This window comes from Vitis vinifera, chromosome 16 (assembly GCF_030704535.1).
Source record: "Vitis vinifera cultivar Pinot Noir 40024 chromosome 16, ASM3070453v1".
NCBI classification, from domain to species: Eukaryota; Viridiplantae; Streptophyta; class Magnoliopsida; order Vitales; family Vitaceae; genus Vitis; species Vitis vinifera.
In genome coordinates, this window is record NC_081820.1 from 6,742,004 (window position 1) to 6,759,535 (window position 17,532).

A 17,532-nucleotide genomic window follows, 5' to 3' on the forward strand; every position below is an offset into this window, starting at 1 on the left:
AAAGTGTTGAATACATGGTGGATCTTGTAAACTCAATAGCCTTTCGTCCAATGGCTCTTTTTGAATCCTAACACACTAAGGGTAGAATCCTCTTGGAGAGTTAGTGGTTAGAGTTCTCTTCTATCTCGAAAATAGAAAACTAAATGACAAGATTGTTACCCTAAACCCCTAAAGGAGGTTTTGTATAGGTTTCCTATGGGCTTAAGTAACTTGAGCTCATCTTGGGCTTGGGTCACTTAAATTAGACCACATGGGTCCTAATTAATTAATCAGCCTTATCGGCCCTAATTAATCAATTAACTCAATCCAAATAGATAATTCACAAGCTCTTGTGTAACATTGCATATTTACCAAAATGCCCTTATGCACACAAGTTAACAAAGAACATAACTAACCCTCATAAACTATGTCACCATGGAATATAAGCTCGAGTGAGGACCATAAGGATCTATAGGAAAATGTTGGTTCTATCATAATCCACTTTTGACATTGATTCAACATCCTACTATAAAAAGTCAACTACAATCCAATATCTTATGTGATTAAAATGAGATACATGAACTTAGGTTCATGACCTACAATCCACTTTATGTAGGCTCCCAATGAACTGATGTCAATAATCTAATAAGGTGAATTCTATCAACTTCTCAAGATTACCACTACAACTCTTGAGTCTCAAATCCTCTTATTATATGATCAACTAACATACTGTAACTCACAAAGAATATATGTCAAATTCTAGTTAAGGAATTATTACGACCATAGATTTCCTAATCACATGTTATCAAGATCACCCAAGGAGACATTGTCTCAATCCCATGAAATATCATGGTGTCTCCATTAAGAATACATATTGTCATCACATACATCAATAGTGACCCAATCCGTAAGGAATATACAACCACTTTAGGGTATCACCCATAAGTCAAAGTCACCGCAAACTTTAACATAAGCTCAATAGCCTCTCAAGGTTGAGAAACCATAAAGTATAGCAGCTTGGTGAGATCTTGACAACCCAATAACCAAAGTCATGACTCACTATAGGTCTTGTCTAATGTGTAACCATACACACTAGTGCCCTCACCATGGAAACCTTATCCCAATGACTAAGAACAATCATCACTCCAATTAGAAGGTAGTGCACCACAATCTCAAATGGATTACTTAAGTCCATGAACTAACTATGAACTAATTATCTACTAGTAAGGAACTCATAACTTAGATCTTTTATACAACTCCTAATGCACCTAGGTGATGTACAATGCAAGAGAGATCATGTCAGAATGCTCAGAAAGTATAATGCATAAATATGATAGATAAATTAGGAAACATGAATATTAATATATAATAAATCATTATTATTGCATCATGTCATGGCTTTATCCTAACACCGGCCCTTGTTAAACTATATAAATTCTAACTCTACTTTCTTAGCCTCTTGTCATAAATGAGTATTCACACTATTCATGGCTTCATCATAATCTGTGGGATTGAACTCATGTATTAGAAATGTTAGGAATGGTAGGTGTTTGTACCACTGGGTCATGGTATCTTGTGCTAATATGGGACTGGCCTGTAAAGCTCTCTAATCGATATCACCCCTTGTCTTATTACTTATTATATAGTCTTCTTCCAAAAATCTAACATTTGTGCTAACAAATACCTTTTGGTTAGCCTAACTATAAAAGTAATATCCCCTTGTTCCTTTTTTTATATCCTATAAAGTGGTAGACTTTTAACCTTGATACAAAGCCAAGGAATGTTTAGAGTTAATGCATACTTATGTTCCTTTTAGATATGTGAATAAGTTGTAAACTTGGTTTATAACCTATCCACATCTTTATGGTTGCCAAGCATACTAATTTAAAAGGAACTAGGTTTAGAAGATATCATGCAATCTCCAAGGTATATCCTTAAAAGGATGTGAGGAAGGTTGAGAAATTCATCATTAATCTCACCATGTCCATCAAAGTTCAATTTCTTATTTCTATCGCTTCATTTTGTTGTGGAGTCTCGAGTGCACTTAAATAAGATATAATCCTATACTCGCTAAGAAAAGAATCAAACTCACTAGGCATATATTCACCACCTCAATTTTGTCCAAGTGACTTGAGGTGTTCACCTAACTACTTTTCTAATTTCACCTTAAATTCCTTCAATTTATCTAAGGCAGTGGATTTTCCATGCATTATGTTATATATCCATATCTAAAGGTGATATAATACTCATATCCTCCATGTATATTAAACGGACCACACACATCAATATATATTAACTTCAGACATTCCTTAGCTTCGTATCCTTCAACTAAAAAAGAATCTCTTTATCATTTTACCTTCCATACAAGATTTGTAAATCCTTTGGAATTAAAGTGTCTAATGATCCAAATTTAACCAGTCTTTGAATCATATTTAGATTGATATGACCTAGGTGTAGATGCCAAAGGTATGTTTGATTAGTGCTAGGTATTTTCCTCTTTAGTGAAATTTGATTATTTTCAAATTTTGATAATATAGATAACAATAAAGATTGTCAGCCAATGAGCCTAAGAAAATAAATGAGCTACTCTTTCTATTAACAACCTCTTTATTAAAATAAATTGAATAATTACATTTCTTAAAACTAAAAATCGAAATAAGATTCTTTCTAAGCTTAGAAACATAAAGAAAATCTTTGAATTCTAGAAGGCAATTATTCCCTAAGACTAAGATAATATCTCTCACTACTTGCATAACAATCCTCGCATCATAAGCTAGATTCATGTATATCTCCTCCTCAATTAACCTTCTCCTTAATTGAAATCCTTATAAAGAATTACAAATATAGTTGGTGGCCCCAAAATATATTCACCAAGAATTATTAAAATCCATTATTAAATGATTCAACAATAAGAACAAGATGTGTATCTTCCTTTTTTTTTTTTAGGTAGACCGGGCATTCCTTCTTCTAGTGGCCCTTCTTACCATAAAGGAAACACTTGCTCTCAAGCTTACTCTTTCTATTACTTCTCTTAAACTTTCCCTATTTGGTGTTGTTTTTCTTGTTCTTATTCTCCTTTTTGCTAGAAGAGCTTGAAAAATCCTTCATTGCCATATGAACGCCTTTCTTCTCTTTGAGAATCTTCTCACCCATTCGAAGTTCCTTCATCAATTCTGGTAAGTTCATCAACATCTTATTCATAGAATGGTTGAACTTGAACTGTTTAAGGAATCCCGCAAGATCTTTAAGAACATATTGACCTTAGTCTCACCATCGATTTTAAGTCCAAAGATCTACATCTTGTTAAAGAGTGCAATCATGAACCATATGAAATCTAGCAAGAGTTCCTTCTATTATCTTGGTGTTCATAATAGTCCTAAGGACAGTTTGTCTAACTTACCTACTCTTATCACCAAACATCTCTTGTAGGCTAAAAATTTTATTAATCCTTGGACATTCTATGGTTCTGAGGATGTATAGTAGCATTCAAATATCACACTCCTTGGCCTTTAGACTTGCTTAAGTGCCTTCACCCTTTAAGTGAGAAGGGGTTTGAGATAAGAAATAGTATAAGTACCAAAAATACAAGTCATTCGCAAAATACTAAGTTATTTGGTAGTCTTGAATGAAAAAGAGGAATTTGAAGTCCTTAACTGATAAGTCATACAAAAGCATAAAGGTCATCAACCTCCATGCACAGGAGCTTGGCGAAGTAAGATTGGGTCACATCATGGTATGGAGGCCAAAAATCAACTCAAAGCTAACATCGATTGATGAGTTGTGGATAGGAATAGCACTCTTGCATGCTCATGCATCACACATTCCACATACCAAGGATGTATTAGGTAGTATAACATGCACTAACAATGCAACATTTAAATTATGTGAAAACTAAAAATTCTTTTGTACAAAGAAGAAAATAATTGTTTTTGAAATTTTGTTTTTGGAGACTTTGAAAAGAATCATAAAAGAAAAAAAAATCTAATATATCTTCTTTCCAAATATCTTCAATAATAAGAAAAAAAAAATGTAAGAAGAATAATTACCTTATAGGATTTTGGTTCAGAAGAAAATATAACTTATCAAAGGATTTTGGTTTAGAATATATATATATATATATATATATATATATATATATATATATATATATATATATATATATATATAGATATATAAACTAGTTAGAAGAGTAGGATAGAGAAGGAAGAATGGAAGTTTGGAAATATTTTTCTAATTTTTTTAATGTATAACATATGGGAGAGAACTTAAATGAAGAAGGAGAAAAGAAAATATAATTTTTTTTTCATCAAGATATAGGCATCCAATTGCTTAGTCGCATAGCATAAAATTTATTTATAAATTAAATTGAATTTTTCTTTTATATCAATAGATGGAAAATACTAGGTTAGTAATTAAGTAATTTCAAGGAGTGAAACAATTATAGGAGACAGATGTCATCATCTATTTTCTTAGGTTATGTTTGGTCCCCAAAAAATTTGAGGGAAAACGCAATGTAAAGAAAATACAAAGAAAAAGTAAAAGGAATAAAAAAATGAAGAAAAATAAAAAAATAAAAAAAAATTAAAACTCAATAAATTATTTTTATTTGTTATTTTAAACTTATTTTATTTATTTTAACTCATCGATATAATGATTAAATTGATTAAATAATTTTAAAATATATAAATTTCTAACTAATTTTAATTATATTTTATTTTCTTTAGTATTTTTTTTATAAGAAAATCATTTTCCTTTTTTTCCTTAATTTTTTCCAATAATCAAATATAACCTTAAAAGTATAGGATAACATATAAATACACAAATGAGATGAGACACTAATATGCACAATTTTTAAAAAGAAATAGATTCTTATGATTCCTTTCTTTCATTAAAATTCATAAAACATGTCATCACTCTACATCTAATTTTTCTTGACTAATATTACTCATCTCCCTGAAAGAAGTTGGCAATCACATCATGGTGTGTCATCTCCTCTAATTATAGACGATTAAAATATGGTGCAAACACTTCAAAATGTTACTATATTTATATATATATATATATATATATATATATATATATATATATATATGGTAGTGTTTTTGTGAAGACAGACCAAACTATCAAATAAATTATGATCTAAATTTTGTTTACCTACAATTATTCTTCCATTTTGAACCTTCTAATAATGGTATAAATTGGACACAATGAAATTGAAAAGAAAATTAGTTTGATTTGCTTTCTTTAGAACAAATGGTAGATAAGGAAGGAAAAGAAAGAAATAGTCATTGACATGTGAAATAGAAAGTACACAAACATAAATATTTTTAAAAATGAAAAAATATGAATCATTGACACATGGGTGATGAAATTATGTTGTTCGAAGCTTGATGTTAAAGACTTTAATTTAACTTGGGACTTAGGTGATGTTTGTTTTTTAAGTTTTTTGTTGAAAGCAATTTGTTTTCAGAATTTAGGTTGTTTGTTTTTCTATTTTTTCATGACTTATTATAAACTTTTTACTAAATAGAAAAAACTAAAATATATAGCTTTTTCTAAATAAAAAAAATAACATATTGGTTTTTCTTTATTTTTTAATACTTAATAGAAATAAAATACTATAAAAACAAACAACCTAATATTTAACACTATTAAACATTAAGGTTCTATTTAGAATTAAATAAAAAACGAACACCACCTTAATTTAACTTAACTTGGGTCTTCACTTAATTTGAGTTTTAATGATGTATAGAGTTTAGCACAACTTAGGTCTTGACATGGCATCCTATGACACATACATCTCTCCCCCAATTAACATTCTGGACTGTCACACTACCTTCTACCTTCTATCAAATAGAAACCCCGCTTCTTTTCTTCCATCTATGATGTGAGTTTTAATGATGCTTAGAGTTTAGCATGACTTGGGTCTTGACATGGCTCGTGTCTTGGTGTGAATTGAGTCTTCCTACAGATTTTAAGTACTCAAATTGGATTTTAACTTGATGAATGTTGATTAAAGGCATCTACAATTCCAACTGCATTTCATTGCATCAACAATATATATGAAACTAAGGCATCTTAACTTGGATTTTCACCAGGATCCTAGGAGGAAAATGCCAGAGACAACTTCAATTAATTAGAAAACACAATTCTGGACTAATTTCTAAAACAAGTAGAGAGGCTCCCCCCCTCTTACTACTATATTTTTACTCACCCAGCGTGCATTAATATTGACCAAGAAACAAGCTGTAAGTTCATAGCAACAGCCTCAGTGAAGTAGCCAAGAGAGACTACTGGCTTCAACGAGTAGTACAATTGAATAGAAAAGAAGGATTAATGCGATATGAGATTAATTGTTTGCATTTATTGATAAATGGAGTGTTCAAATACATTAGAACCAATAATGAACGAATAAAATTTTCTTTTAATTGCTTGGTTAATCACAATTCTTCTGTAGAATTGGTTACCAGTGAGAGTGTCGATTGCCTTCAAGGTACAACAAAAGGAGCTGCTAATACAACTCTATGGTCAGAAAATGGGTTTTCATCCCAGAGTCACTGTAACGCACCTGAGTCTCCATTTTGGTGTGATATTTCAGGCAGTTGGCAGCCTTCTAGGTAAGAAAATGATCAATCATATGCTGTATGACATCTGCACCTTCCCGATGAGCGACATAATCTTTTACCTGAAAAATGTTCAGAAAAAGTGGGAATTTGCTCATTCATAAGAAATAAAATATCAGATGAATCTCCTACTTTTGATGATAAACTATAGCATCAGAGTTGCAAGAACAAATCGTTAGTTTTTTTAGCCTGATAAGGAATATCAAATCTAAGTGCTGGAGACAAGACAGTTTGCAAAATTAATCATTTTCAGGTAAATATTGTGATGAAAGATGAAAAATTGGTATATTTATTAGATGAATATATAAACACAAAATACCTGGATGAACTACCACTATTATTGCATTACCAGGGCAACCTTTAAAATTCATTGATACTGAACAACTATGATAATCTACTAATGAAGAAAGCACAGCTTCCATTTTTAGTTCGGACTGCTTTCCAAAAAAGATATTCCTCATATCCAGACACCATCTCTACCCCTCCTTTTCCAAGATTTCATTTGCTGTTGAAGCAAATGAAATCTTTTACTAAGCATTGACAATGGGAGGATCAATAACTCTATAGAAGACCAACAATTTGCAGCATTTTCAACACTGATTGACTCTACACATATATATTAGGACATTGATATTTCAACAACTTCACAAAGAGGGGAAAACATCAAAAAATAAAATAAAAATAACAACAAAATAAAAAAATTCTTGAGGATTCTCCTAGTATCCAACCAGAACACTGGATAGGTTAGCATCAACAAAAACACCTGAATTACAATTCCCGAAATGCCCAATAACCCATCTACTGGGCCTGGCAGATCACATCAGCAAAACTGTCGGCCATCCAGGTTCCCAGGACTTTGTAGGAAGAAGTTGTTGGACTCAGCTACTACATAAAATATTATGAAATGCATATTATACATAATAGAATGATTTTCTTATTTGTTCCAAGAATGTACTTAATCATGTCACCCTGCCTCTTTTAATTTTTAAAATTTTATTTTTGATAAGATAGATGTTTCCACCATGATCCACATTAAAATTTCTATAGTTTTAGGGTGCATCTCAACTGAAAATGAGTGTATCTAACTAGAGTTTTATTTACTTCTGTCAACCCTTACTCCTACTTTGTTACTGTGGTTAGAGTAGCCTCACCACCACCTATCCTGTTAATCAGATTCTCTCCTTGATGCTACCAAGAGTTTCTTATTTTCAATACTTCTCATGGGAACCACCTATTTTTATTCTAATTTTGTGTGCCTTTGGGTGTTAGTATGTTAATTTCTTCCTTCCAATAGGTATACTAAATTCTCTACTCGTTTTACCAATGGTGTTATCCTAGATTATGGTTTGGAGAATTTATGAGATGATCTTACCACAGTCCCAACAGCCAATGATGTGTCTCATATCTCACCACTAAATACAGGATTAGGCTTCCCATGTGTGTTATGTGGTATCAATTCATCAGTTGCTACCTTATTAGATTGATGTAAATAAGGCATGTTTTTATGTGGAAGCTCTTATATAGATACTTCTTTGATTTATAATCACCCTCTTCATCTTCATCATGTCATCTCTGTTATGCTATGTAACATCTCAAAAGGTTTTTCATGTCTGATTTCAGAAATTCGCTAGAGTATTTGTAGGATTTTTGACATAGTAAGCACCATCATACCTTGTTGATTCACATTTTGGCTCATGGGCAAATTGTACTCTTCTATCTTCTGTTAAATAACTTACCTTATGAATTTTGGGAATAAAAAATTATCCTTTCCCAAAATCTCAGGTAAAAATAAAACTTCTATTTATGTCTGGTCTACGGTGTACAAACTCATGGATATACCAGGATTCCAACAAAATCCGCTACTTCATTAGTAGAAGGTTGGAAAGATCTTTCTGCATCTAAGAAGATATAACTTCCAGAGAAAAAGAAATCAAATAAAAGGATTTATTAAAAAAATTTCCTCTCTTAACAAGCTTATGATATCCATAGAGGTTGGTCCAACAGGTCACTCTAGGACATGACAAGTAATCATAATATCACTATTCACATTGTATGGGGAAAGAACATTCTAGAAACAAAAGAATGATGAACATTCTAGAAACAAAAGAATGATGCACATTCTGCAACTCATGTTGGACAAATTCACCTCCTTGTGCAGGAGATTGGTGAAGATGTTTTTTTTTTTCTTTGTAGACAAGAATGATATATGAAAACTATTATCAGTTTCAAAACCTTCATTTGTGGCATCTGAACCTTAAAAACATTGATGCATGCACGTGCATATGTGTAGGCATGTGTGTGTGTGTGTGTGTGTGTGTGTGAGAGAGAGAGAGAGAGAGAGAGAGACCTGAATGACACTATGAGCTGCAAACCTCTGTCTGCAGGCATGGAAGCTAACATCTACTTTTTCCCATGAAACACAAGATAGGCCCATCAACAATTCCTCTGCATGACACATTCCAAAGAAAAATTGTGACATTGAGAAACTACAAAGAGAAAACAATAGAAAGAAATAAAGAGAACATAGCAGGCAGGGCAATTACTTCAAAGAACAAGGTTGTTCTGCTATTATGTGGGTAGATCTCATAAAGAACATTCAGCATAAACTCAATTTATTAACTCATACATTGAGGTATTTGACTCAATCAACCTTGAATTCCTGAGAACAAACTTTATTTGATCCTATAGCGGTTTATTCTAGCTAACAGATGATCTTCACCAAATTTGGTCAGTATGTAGGCCAAGGAGAATACAATTACAAGGCTCCAGCAAGCCATGTCCCAACTATTTGAGGTCAGTGTTGCAGGCAAAGGGATAATCAACTGGGATTAAGATTATTAATGGCCACTGGTGTCAACTCTATATCAATTGATTTTGCTAGAATCGACAACAGAAAATACTTATATACGGAAACAAAGCACCAGTTTCACCCATACGAATTAGGATTGTTGGAAAAATGATGAAAACATAAAAATTTCAGTCCTCAGTAGCACAATTCTTTCTGTAATTCCTTCTGTGAGTTAGATTTAATAGAATAGAATACATGAGATATTTTCTCAAGGAAACATCACAAATAATCAAGCATTATGATAGGACTTTCAGCATCCCTTTAAAGTTGTGAACCTACTGTTGCTTGTCAATTTCAAAATGGACAAAGTAACAAAAATCTTAGTGTAAATATAGGGAAGTTAGCAAAGGGTATATGGTATCGGGTAAATAATGACCTGTAGTGCCTTATCCTTAATTGTTTTGGAGCCTATTGCAACATTCATCCTTCCAAATCCATACTTTTAGGTGAAGCTGACAAACTAAACCCTTCTTTGATGATTCTATTCAAGTAATGTTGGGTCTCTCTTCTTTTAGTCCTTTTCAATAATGCATTAATTGTTTTCGTTGAAGTATCAGACCATTTTATGGTTTCTTGTGTACCATTTCTAATTTCTACATCTAAACCATTCCCCACAACCATCTTCCATTCCTATCTCAGCAATGCCTCACCAAACATGTTCCTCAGCATTCAACAGTAAGAGACAAATGAATCATATAACCTCTACTTTTGTTCCATTAGAAAGAAAGGGATTTTAGTCTGGTTAAATTCTGCAAATTGAATAACTTGACATGATATGGCCTTGATTATTACCACCTTGGCTATTATTGCAGCAGCTGTTCCAACACTACCACAAGGCATTTTCCCTGAATGATAGGAGAACCACTAAAAATGCATGCATACACATATAAGTACAAAAATAGATATATGCTTAGATGTATACATCTATGATCAGAAAATACCAGTTCAAAATGACATACATTAGCCAGTCTTAATCAAATCTAAATGTGATGTATGTCATAAAAGCACCAACCCTCCTAACCCATTTATTAAATGGAGTACATTAGGGTTGAGTTTCAACTTGTTTTAACCCATTTGATCATAGATTCATATTGTCACAATCACAACTTGACTGACCCGTTTAACAATGGTACCATATTGACAGAATCATAATTAGACAAGTATATGTTCCATTTGACTCCAAATTTTTTTAAATTTTTTAAAAAAAAAAATTTTTTAAATAAAAGTTCTTATGGATAATTTATATCATCTTTATGATAATTTTCCAATTAATTTATAGCACATGTTAAATTACAATCCATACAGCTTCCAAGTATAAAATGCGTAAAATTAGTCTTAATTGAATTCAATAGGTTAGAATCATTTGATAAATTAGCAGGTTAAGCATGTCAACTTGAGCACAACTCAACCCAACATAATTCAACATATTCAGTAAATGGATTAAATAGGTCAGATCATGTTAACCATCTAGAAAGAGGTCAAGTTCTTGTAGAAGGGTTCTAACCTTTATTATTATTGTTATTGTTATTGTTATTGTTATTATTAGTATTATTATGCATGTCAACTTAAGCACAACTCAACCCAACATAACTCTAACATATTCAGTAAATGGATTACATAGGTCAGATCATGTTAACCATCTAAGAAACAGGTCAAGTTCATGTTGAAAGGTTAGAATTATTATTATTATTATTATTATTATTATTTTTTGATAGGTGTTATTATTATTATTATTATTATTATTATTATTATTAAACATGATGTGTCAAGCTAAATGGTTAATTATAGGCAGGTTCTAACCTTATTATTAAACATGATGTGTCGAGCTAAATGGTTTTCTAGAGTACTCTTAGTTGAAACAATACTAACATGATCCACTGTGATCCCTAAAACCAACTACCACAAATCAATAAATGTACCAGATTCTGCAATACTTTTTATCATAAATCAAATTTACTAACCTTCTAGCTTGTCAAGGCCATCATCTTCCATTGAACTGGGCTCACACTGTTCAGCATCACAAGCCTTGCAGTGTTCTTCAAATACAATATGTGGATATTTCTCGTTAACGACATCCTCCCACTAAAAGCAAGAACTTACTCATCATCAAATTGCAACCAGAAATTAAAATACAATGAAATATACAAGATGAAGATATACCTTTGGCAGTTCACTATTACGCCTAATAGATGATGTTCTCCATCCCACAATATCTTAGTAGTACTAATGATGGAAAACAAGGGAATTAAATTTTAAGCACAAATCCTGAGAAGTGTACAGAAGAGGAAGAAGAAAAAGAAAGAAAAAGAGAAGGCCTGTGCCAGTAATGAGGATACGATCATATCCAACATTGGAATATATCACACGTCGCGTGAATGTATGTAATGCAGACCTGCATTAATGAGTAGAATTTCATTTTATTATTACATACCCACAGTTACAGAAGAAGATACATCAAGAAACTCAAAATCTACAAAGCACTTAGTGTAGTAAAAGGGATGAGGTAACATACATAAAATGAAGTTCACCACAATCTTCTATCATACGTCTAAGCAATGGAGGATTGCCTTCATCGTCATCAGTAAGAAAAAGATGACGGCCTGTTCTTCTGAATATCAAATGAATAACAGAAGTTGCAGCTTTCTCAAAGACAGGAACACCAAAAAGAAATGGTACCTGTCAAATTGTAAATGAAAATCAAGTTTCTGAAAAACCACATCTAATGCAAACAAATACTACAACTAACTATGACACATTAAAATTAAGTGTGCAAAATATGCATACAAAAAAATTCAAGAGTTCTATCTGCTTGCAGTTTTAACAGGAAGCACTTGTAGAAGCGATATAAACTAGGTCATATAAAAAATATTTAAGTAGAAACTAATTCAGTTTTAGCTCAATATGAAATGAACATATAGATTCTACCTTGGACAACATCATATTAAAAAATAATACAGAAACATATCTGTATGGTTAGAAGTGTGTGTGTTGTTAAAATGCTTTGGTTGTCAACAGTTTACCCAATAATGTTTCCCCACATATAGGAAATAAATTCCTTCCAAAAGGAGCAAGTGATGTGATCTCCCCTTCCCCACATTCGAGAATTTCTCTAAGCACAAACAGAAGGCAACCTATGTCAGTCAATAACCATCGTTCTTTTTCATAATAGCAATCCATGCACATCTCCTAGTCTGATCAATCACATAAGGAAATGCTAAAATCCAACCAATCAAGCTTCTTAGGCCAACAACCATCTTCTAATCAAATAGCTTCCAACCAAAAAGATAAAATCTATACTTGGAATACTTCCCTGTAAAATGCTTTTCATATCTTGGAATATTTGAACCCAGGCAGGAGTTATGAAGAGAGATTATAAGGTAAATTGTAAACAACATATATTGCTTCCAATAAACATTATTAGACTGCTTAGCAAAAGGCAGCCTTTTTTCCAAATGTCAACCTTCAATCAGCAGATAACAGATTCTTTTGAAATGAGAGCAATCACCAAGGAGAAGGTGAAGATATGAAATAGCTCACTCTTCCTTGTCCTGTTATTGCATAATCTAAAGAGAACACCATCTTTCTTTTCCTCAGATACATTAAAGTTACACCCCAATCTACACCGGATGTTATCCTCATGAGGAACAACATCTTAGGCCAGTTAAAGACTTAATAACCTTCTTTCAGAGATAAGTTCAAAAACCCCTGCCTTGCAGTTGGTAAGTTTTTCACCAGAATCAAACTAAATAAAAAATAAAAAAGACCTACCACATGCAACCATTACCCAACTTCCCCAGATAGAACCTATCTCACCCAACTCAAACCAAGGCCCTGCTTGTTTTTCTGTCTGAAGTCTATTAAGACTTCAGATAATCTAATATTGTTTATTTTTTAAGTTAAATTTTATTTTCAGATTATTTTTTCTTAATAGAAATGCTTGTAAAAAAAAAAAAATCTAAAACTGAATTATGAATGACACTTTAGCATTAATTTATATTCAGATATCCGAAAAATTCAGACTTATTCAGGCTTCATGAAAAAAAAGACATAAAGTTCCCCCTCAACTTCAAGACATGCTTTCCCCATCTCATTTTATGCAACCGTTATTTCCTCCCCCCGACTTTGAGACATGACACCATCTTGCAATGATAAGACTACTTCTCCAATTCTTCAATCATACATAGTATTACTCATAAAATTTTCATCATTTTTTCTATAAGACTACTTTTCCAGATCTTGAATCATAAATAGTATTAGTAATCAAAATTTTCATCATTTCATGTGATCAGTTTTAGGAATCTTAACAGTATAGTAGAACACTAGATGTCTTATTAAATTTAAAACTCCTTCTGAAGGATGGAGAAAGAAATAAACTGCACCTGCTTATTACCCCTTGAGCCAAGATGAGGTGTAGCAACAGTAATAAAGTTCATAGCCTCCAATCCATATATTGTACCCCTTGAATTCTCCTCACAGATATTATCTGATGGATCATCTTCATTTTCACTTCTAGGAGGTCTATAAAGTCTTCCAATAGCATACCTTGCTACTAGTCCTCCCACAGAATGTGAAACAAAAGATATCTTACGTACTTCTGGCTTCTGCTTAATCACTTCAATGACCTGGAATTCATATTTTCCATCAATATCAGACTAAAATGTGCAGTACATCCATCTTATTTTAGAAGTTATCATGAAAGATAAGGCAATAAACATAAAGCAAATCTTTTAACAGTAACAACAAACTAACCTCCTCTGCCAACCGCTCACCCATAACATCCACCCCATCTAGAGTCAGCATAGAAGCATTTCGCTCACTACCTGAAAAGCATGTTATTTACGAGAATGAGAACAAGATACTCTTTAGGCCAAAATCACATATTAGATTAAATTAATTAGTCATCAAATTTCACAAACTTCACATTTGCCCACTTGTACCAAAACCATTTTCCACAATGAGGGTTCCACAAGGGACATGAGAAAACTAAAAGCTCCAAATTTTGACAGGTTTTAAGAAATAGATCACCCCCACTCCACAGAGACATGCATAAGGAATTAAATAAAAATTGGAAGGAAATTTCACATCCATAAGCTTGAAAATGGAAAATCCTGGACTTTGAAATGAATAATCTGAAATAATAATTAGATCATAATAAAATCAACCTGTATGACACATAGCCAGTACAGTATATCCAAAGGCAAGTGATGATATCATATTTTTTTGATAAGAAACAACAATGCATTATATTGAAATAAGTGATGATATCATATGAAGCAGCTCTGTTTATTGCTCTTTCCTACTGACCAAGATCCTAGTACACATTCTCACCAGAACTAATCATATTGGTAAGAAAGGAGTACAAATAAAATAATTGTAATTTTTGATAAAAGACCAAAAAAAAAAATCCACACAAGTTTCTGTGCATGATTGTGGAGAAACAAAAGAATAATATTAAAATATTTAAAAGGAGAGAAAGCACATAAACACACATCAAAAGAAATCTATTTTGTTAAGGCAGGATACCCAAATAAAACAGCTATCTAAAATTGTATCAGATCATGAGCCCAAAAGAAGGCATAATTCAAGCACCCACCATCAGAAATACTATTATTTGTTACCATTTGTTCCAAATTTGAAAATGGTCAACTCTAATTCAGTGAAGCAATCCCAGGCAGACTTCACTTCATATAAGTATGGCTCCGTGATAAGGAAAAAAAGGCATGGATTATGGTTGCATGGTATGAGAAGCTATCAATGAGTCTAGCACATTTCCAATGACACTGAACGATTCGACCAAGCTTTAAAACTTTTTTTTTTTGTACACTTTTGTGAATTGGGGTAGGGTGTATTTAGAGGATCATTCTTTGTCCATGATTGATTTTATAGAGTGGCTTTTGTCTAGATAGGAGAAAGGTTTTCTTCTTTCTTTTTGCCTAGCTTCTTGGGCATTGCTTGTATGCTTCGTGTGTACTCTTTTCGCCGCTTCTAGGCTTTACTAATACAATCTCTTATTTACCTATCAAAAAAAAAAATGAATCTAGCACATTCCCAACCCACTAGCCCACCAGAAAAACCTAACCCACCAAGAGGAAATGATGCATATTTGCAATTTTACTGCCCTGTGTGATCTCCCATCTAGCACAAGTGACAATTCCTCCATAAACCCCAAAACCCGCATGCTAGTTCTTCATGAGATGTCACTACAAATCATGTTACCGCAAGCCAATTATTGGCTAATCTTATTAAACTCATGGTAACTTTAAAAGTAAGAACAACTTCAAACAAAATTAAAAAGTAATACAACTAAGAAAAAACAGTGTGGATAACGAACAGCAGTTGCTGTTTTGAAATGAATGAAAGCACAGCATAGATTGTAAAAACTGAGCGTATAAAAATAAAAATGAAAAAGGAATCTCCTTACGATGAACAATTACTTTATCAGGAAGTATTCTAACAAACTGCTCAGCAGCAAACTTCCAATCCGTGACACTGCAAGGATAAAAAGTGCCATGAATTAGTGTCATGCTCTGTGGGTTTCCTTTGAAAATGTAAGAAAAGAAAAGATACTAAAATTTCCAACTTTAGATTTTTCTTTATTTCAGAGCTGGAAAGCAAAAACCATCCACTCAACTGAAGAAAAGCTTTTAACCCTCTGCAAAGGAAAACAACCTAACATAACATTTATGTGATTTTCTTTTCTTTTACTCAGTTTTCTCGGCACCAAAAATTTGTAAAAGGGGGAAAAACGATTAAGCCTCGCATCAAATGTCAAATAAACAATGAAAATTGAAAATTCAAGTCTCCAAACAAAACCTAACGAAAATCATAGAAAAATTCTACTAAATACTCCAAAATTCAGGAATTAAATACCTTGACAGATAACAACTAAATCAAACACAGCACAAGAAATTAAAATAAAGGAATACTAATAATTATTATAATTATTATTATTATAATTTGGCTCAAGGATGAACAAAATTATATCAAATCTCGTCAAATACGATAATCACACACTGAATAAAATCAAAATAAAAACGCAAAAAATAAAAAGCAGCAGTGCTTAAAAAACTTCAAAATCAAACTTCTTAAAAATCCCAGATCGAAATCGAATTTCTTCGAAAAATATTGAAATTGACAGAATCTTTTTTTCTTTCTTTTTTATTTTATTTTATTTTTTATTTTTTTTTATAGGTAAAATTGACAGAATCATCTTACCTTCCGAGGATTCCATGAACCATGACAACAAGATGATCCGCCGAAGCAGTAGCAGATTCTTTACTGCTCCAAACATCGGTGCCTCCATGAATAGACTCCGACGAGCATATGCCGTTCTCCACTGGACCGTCTTTCATCTCCATATCGCTCGAGATTCAGCTCACTTTCTCTTCATATTCATGTAAAGAACTGAAGGCCAATTGCGATATAATTGCCGCGCGCAGAGCGAATGGATCGATCAAAGTAAGATCATTGTTTTGTTTATGTAAGATTCTGTATAGAAACCGGCTAGAAAAGGCGAGAAAGAGCGAGAAAATTTGAAGGTTCGTGAGAAAGTTTTGGGTGTGGTGAATATGAAGAAGAAACCTTTGGAGGTAGGAAAGGGCGTTTATGCAATAAATAAGAATTCGGTTGTGTCCGGTCTGGTCCGGTTTGCTCAGTTACCAATAAGATGCTGACACGTCTGTGTTAATTAACCCAACCTCAAAAACAAAATAAAATGGATAAATGATCGATTATTGTTAGTAAATAAGGAAAAAAAAATAAAGTGAAAATTTAGAAAACAAAATTCACTTACCGTTATACCCATCATTTCAATCTTTCTACATTTTCTTTTTATATTTTTAAAAATATTAATAATTTTTATATAAAAAATTAGAAACCCCTATAAAAATAAATAAATTATCTTACATACTCAAAATTTATTTTAAAATTTTAAAATAATTTTTAATTAATATCTCAATTTTTAAATATTTAAAAAATATATATTATCTTTTTCTCTAGAATTGTTTTCATTTTATATAAAAATTAATTTTTATTTTTAAAAAATAAAAAATTATTGGCACTTGCATAGAAAATAGAAGAATT

General features: G+C 32.1%; 1 protein-coding gene across 5 annotated transcripts; it reads right to left on the minus strand.

Annotated features, from left to right (window-relative positions):
• Positions 1–6,323: 6,323 nt before the first annotated feature.
• On the minus strand, positions 6,324–17,050 carry LOC100257840 (putative lipase ROG1). 5 transcript variants are annotated; one of them, XM_002264064.4, is made up of 10 exons: positions 16,666–17,048; positions 15,872–15,939; positions 14,200–14,270; positions 13,830–14,072; positions 11,963–12,126; positions 11,787–11,842; positions 11,611–11,663; positions 11,412–11,532; positions 8,950–9,047; positions 6,324–6,664 (listed from the first exon to the last, which is right to left on the minus strand). In XM_002264064.4, the coding sequence occupies exons 1-10, from the start codon at positions 16,806–16,808 to the stop codon at positions 6,593–6,595; spliced, it is 1,089 nt and encodes a 362-aa protein (XP_002264100.1). In that variant the 5' UTR covers positions 16,809–17,048; the 3' UTR covers positions 6,324–6,592. The 5 variants fall into 5 exon arrangements, with proteins under 5 accessions (XP_002264100.1, XP_059589558.1, XP_010662253.1 ...); XM_059733575.1 differs by having other exon boundaries at positions 6,324–9,047; positions 16,666–17,049; XM_010663951.3 differs by lacking the exon at positions 15,872–15,939.
• Between the last annotated feature and the right edge of the window lie 482 nt (positions 17,051–17,532).

Bases quoted from the DNA above. Each gene is read 5' to 3' on its own strand.
- LOC100257840 (XM_059733575.1), bottom strand. From the start codon at position 16,808: ATGGAGATGAAAGACGGTCCAGTGGAGAACGGCATATGCTCGTCGGAG. The intron at 14,271-15,871 runs GTAAGGAGATTC...CATGCTTTTCAG, and splicing joins TGATAAAGTAATTGTTCATC to GTAGTGAGCGAAATGCTTCT. The intron at 11,664-11,786 runs GTATCCTCATTA...AGTACTACTAAG, and splicing joins TTCCAATGTTGGATATGATC to ATATTGTGGGATGGAGAACA.